This window comes from Argentina silus (assembly GCF_951799395.1).
Source record: "Argentina silus genome assembly, chromosome: 1".
NCBI lineage: Eukaryota > Metazoa > Chordata > Actinopteri > Argentiniformes > Argentinidae > Argentina > Argentina silus.
Window position 1 is genome coordinate 2,707,294 of NC_139655.1, and position 5,000 is coordinate 2,712,293.

Below are 5,000 nucleotides of genomic sequence, written 5' to 3' on the forward strand. Positions count from 1 at the left end.
CTCTCTCTCTGTCTCTCTCTCTCTCTCACTCTCTCTCTCTCTCACTCTCTGTCTCTCTGTCTCTCTCTCTCTCTCTCTCTCGCCGGGTCCCACAATCCGTGCGGAGTACCCTGAAAGCAGCTGTGTAATTTCAGCCGAGGCCAAGAATGGACTGCATGGCCGGGGTAATGAGAACCAGCTGGACCAGAGCATGGGCCTTCCTGGTGCTGCTGCCACCTCTGGCCCTGGTACTGTGGGGCTGCACTCAGCCGGATACACCGGCTCACAGGGTGGCTGGGTGAGTGGCTGGGTGGGTGGGTGGGTGTGAGGGTGGGTGGGAGGGTGGAAGGGTGGGTGGGAGTGTGGGAGGGTGGGAGTGTGGGAGGGTGGGTGTGAGGGTGGGTGGGAGGGTGGAAGGGTGGGTGGGTGGGTGGGTGGGTGGGAGTGTGGGTGTGAGGGTGGCTGGGTGGGAGTGTGGGAGGGTGGGAGTGTGGGTGTGAGGGTGGGTGGGTGTGAGGGTGGGAGTGTGGGTGTGAGGGTGGGTGGGTAGGTGGGTGGGAGGGTAGAAGGGTGGGTGGGAGGGTGGGAGTGTGGGAGGGTGGGAGTGGGGTGTGAGGGTGGGTGGGTGGGAGGGTAGAAGGGTGGGTGGGAGGGTGGGAGTGTGGGTGTGAGGGTGGGTGGGTAGGTGGGTGGGAGGGTGGAAGGGTGGGTGGGAGGGTGGGAGTGTGGGTGGGTGGGAGTGTGTACGCACAGAGGGACGAGGGGGGGACTAAATGCCAAGATGCACTGGGTCAAAGGCTGTCCAAATATGATCCGTGTCTTGGAGAAAAAGGCTTTGGACTGCATACAGTAACATGCAGTGATTTGACTGGTACTTAATCTTTCATCCACTGGGTAATGACACAGAAACGTTCACAGAACTGAATTGTAGAACCTGAAACGGTTCTATGATCATGGAGGAAAAGTAGTTCTCCAAAGGTTTTGCGCTGATATTTTGCATATTTCTCATCATGGCACGTCTTCTGTAGTTAGTTAGTTCTATGATAGTTCCCGTGATAGGATAGACAGCTCATATCACAGCTAGAGCACTTCACTAAACACACACCTCCTCCCCGGTGACCTTCCTTCACAACTCAAACGTCAAACTCTGGCTTCAACTCCAAAATACAACTTCGACGATGATCACATTTGAAAACAGAAAGACATCCCACTGATAAACAAAATGTATGACACCGTTATTTTGACGTGTCTTTCCTCAACATGTCACCTCCCTCACCGTGAACATCCATCTACTTGTCAATATCAATGGAGCTGAATGCCTTCCAACGTTTGATAACCTCTTGGATGGACATCAACTTCAATTCTCGGCCCCACAATCACAGAATTCCCATGTCATGACGAAGCCCCAGCGCTCCTGCTCGTAGCCTCTCTGCTGTAAAGTCGGGGCGGGCTGACAGCGAGACAGATGAAATACAACGTGATGTACGACCTTGAGCAGATGTCAAACACATTGTTGTGTCTGGAGAGGGAGAGAACGAGACCATGCAGATGCTTTATGTAGCCCTTTAATCTTTACACACACCGTCCAACTGACAGCTCCCGCGCCGCTTTTCCTATGAATTCCTCTCCCTTTCAACTTTTCAACTCACACACACGCACGCACGCACGCACACACACACACACACACACACACAGGCACGCATACACACACACACACAGGCACGCATACACACACACACACACACGCACACACACACACAGACACACACGCACACGCACACACACAAACACACACACACAAACATGCACGCAGGCACAGACACGCGCACACAAACACACACACAAGCATTCAAGCACGCACAGACATGCACACACACACACACACGCACACACGCACGCACGCACACACACACACACACACACATACACACACACACACACACGCACACGCACGCACACACATACACACACACACACACACACGCACACACGCAAACGCACACGCCACCGGACTGCTCGACCAGCCCATAGCTTATCATCATGACAACTGCGACTGTAGCCAATGGACACCTGACACCCACACTGACACATCCAATCCCGTCCATTTGTCTAAGATGTAGAGGCTTGATTGGATTTGGCATCTTTTTTTCCTATCCAGTTTTTGGGGGGAATCTCAATTGGTCACGGACACTCCTGTGTTCCTTCATTCCTATGTATGGTTACATACCACATATGTTACTATGATATATATATATACAGTACCAGTCCAAAAAATGTTATATGTATGTTATATGTGTGTTATATGTTATATGCTGTGACGCATGGGTTAGGAAAGAAACAGATCCTGTGTAATCCCTGCTGTCTTCTCATGTGTTGCTTCTGTGTAAGATGGTTATGGCACTGGGCATGTGCAGTATGGAAAGGAAACCAGAGCTATTGAAATCACATCGAAACGTTAACGCAATGACACAACTGCTCAGTAACTGGATGTAGACATTGCTTAACAGACCTACAGTACGTGTGTCTCACCATTATAATAGACTATGGCTTCTCATACAGAGGGGTACAGAGCCATACAGAGGGGTACAGAGCCATACAGAGGGGCACAGAGTCATACAGAGGGGCACAGAGCCATACAGAGGGGCACAGAGCCATACAGAGGGGTACAGAGCCATACAGAGGGGTACAGAGCCATACAGAGGGGCACAGAGTCATACAGAGGGGCACAGAGTCATACAGAGGGGTCATGGCTTCTCATACAGAGGGGTACAGAGCCACACAGAGGGGTCATGGCTTCTCTCACCTGGCATAGGTATCCCCGGGAGGAATGAGCTCCTGGAAGAACTGGAACTGGTAGAGGTAGAGCACGGCCAGGTGTCCCGCGCTGAAGATGGCCATCAGGACACACAGGCAGCTGAAGACCAGAGGGTCAAAGGTCCGGCAGAAGGACCACCACGTACACAGACCCAGGAATGTCAGGAAGTAGACGGAGGAGGTCAGGGAGGGCAGCATGATGCCTGGGGGGGGGGGGACAGAGGTACAGTCAAGCCAGTGTAGGTTTCTACTATGTCAATTCAAACTGTACAGTTAAACAGATTATAACACTCTGAAGTATCATTTTGAATGACTTAAGAATTCACTTTCGCACGGTTTTTACCTGTTAGTCCCAGTAATATGGTTACCACTACTTTGCCCGCTGTGGTAATAACATTGCCAATGATCTCCTTGAGTTTGGACGCCACGGCGGCGACCTGACGAAGGATCTTCATCTTGGTGCTCTCCTCTTCCTCGTCCCCCCTCTCTCCTTCCTCCTCCTCCTCCTCCTCCTCCTCCCCTGGACCCCCCTCTCCCTCGTCCCCAGTCATCTCACAGTCCTCAAAGTCCTCCTCAAACAGCAGCTCCTCATCCAACTCCACCTTCTCCTCCTCCTCTTTCTTCTCCTCCTCTTTCCTCTCCTCCTCCTCCTCCTCCTCCTCCTAGGGGGAAGAAAGCAGTTGAATAGCATCACTTTCAGCACAATAAGACTTAACTTGTAAATGAAACTTTCCAGTTGTGTTGAATTGTGAAAAGTTCAGGGTAACCATGGTTACCAATAGGTCACATTACTTCTACAGGTAAACAGGATGACAGGTAAACAAGGTGACAGGTAAAAAGTTGACAGGTAAACAAGGTGAAATGGCTTATAATGTGGGATGAGGATATAGTAGGCCGCTGCAACATTGGTCAGGGTTAGGGTTAGGGTTAGGGTTAGGGTTAGGCTTAGGGTTAGGGTTAGGGTTTGGCTTAGGGTTCGGGTAAGTTTGGCAAGCAAGACTATATAGAAAGTGTGCACAGACATTGGTCATACAGTAACATGTTCATAGACATCTGCCACAGTCAGAACAATGATGGCAGTAGGACCAGAGCTGCTAGTGACGGATATTGCAGGCCTATCCTTCTCCTATTTAGCAACAATACATACAGCATCATTACATTTGAACAGCTGCATTCAAATGTACAGACAGACTCATTATCTGGGTGTTTTATCTGATAAGTTGATTACAAAGTGACATGCGTTAGGCCAAAGGCCTCACTAAACAGGTTAGCACAGCATAAATGAATCTACAAGACATAACAGGATGAATGACGATGAAGAGGAATGAGATTAGGCGTGGGAAGGTTGAGACACCACAGAATGTGGGCTTCACTTCAAAAGCAACGCTCAGACTGGCTGACTCCCCTCAATGGATGATGCTGGACAACATACCAACCTCTTCTCACTCACAAAGCATTTAACGGACTTTTGAGATTTCTGAATTCAATACAGCTGCAAAAGGAAAGGTTGTCTTCTTCAATGGAGCAGATCGCACGGTCACGGGCCGTGGAAGAAAGTATATAATCAATGTCACAGGAACCAGTAGGACTATTTTGTACACTCGTGTGAAAATGTAAGGTGTACAAATTTAAAAAGTAAATGAGCTCGGAGCTGAAATGGAATACATGTGTTCTTTTACATACCTGCCAAATTCAAACAGGCAACCGAGACAGAAAAATGTATCACGTTGCAGAACTCTGGTTGAACAAAAATGTGTGACATGTCAAAGTACACCCATTGTCACTGACACCCACATCTCCACCTGCCAACCTCAGGTTCTATAACAGTGTCTACTTGTCGGTCTGGATAACACACGAGGAGACCGGAGAGGAGAGTGGCCTGACTGCGACTGATCAATACACACTTACTGCAGAGATTGTTTCTTCTACTAAAAGTCAGATCGCCAGACCAACTCAGCCGCGGTAACATGAAAGCGCACCTGATTCAATCACCAACGTAACCATAACTCCTGGCAAATCCAATTCAGCCTGTCAGACAGGGAGAAGGAAGCAGTGGGGCGCTACTGGAGCCGGGGCACAGAACTGTTATTCCTGGATTGGCGACATGGCCAAGGGCACCACAAGAAAGGAAATCCAAAAGGGCTCTGGAATAGGCCAACTGAGCTGTTTGATATTCGTCATAATAAATACAATTCAAAAAGGAAAAC

At 49.6% G+C, this 5,000-nt stretch overlaps 1 protein-coding gene across 1 annotated transcript in view; it reads right to left on the reverse strand.

Annotated features, from left to right (window-relative positions):
• LOC310813259 (piezo-type mechanosensitive ion channel component 2-like) overlaps window positions 1-5,000 on the reverse strand; it is a gene marked incomplete at its 5' end in the record, with an annotated part of 95,558 nt that overhangs the window by 31,090 nt on the left and 59,468 nt on the right. The window contains 2 exons of the mRNA XM_083682121.1: window positions 2,783-2,996; window positions 3,137-3,455. Of these exons, the coding sequence (XP_083538247.1) occupies window positions 2,783-2,996; window positions 3,137-3,455 (533 nt within the window). The remainder of the gene's footprint in view (window positions 1-2,782; window positions 2,997-3,136; window positions 3,456-5,000) is intronic.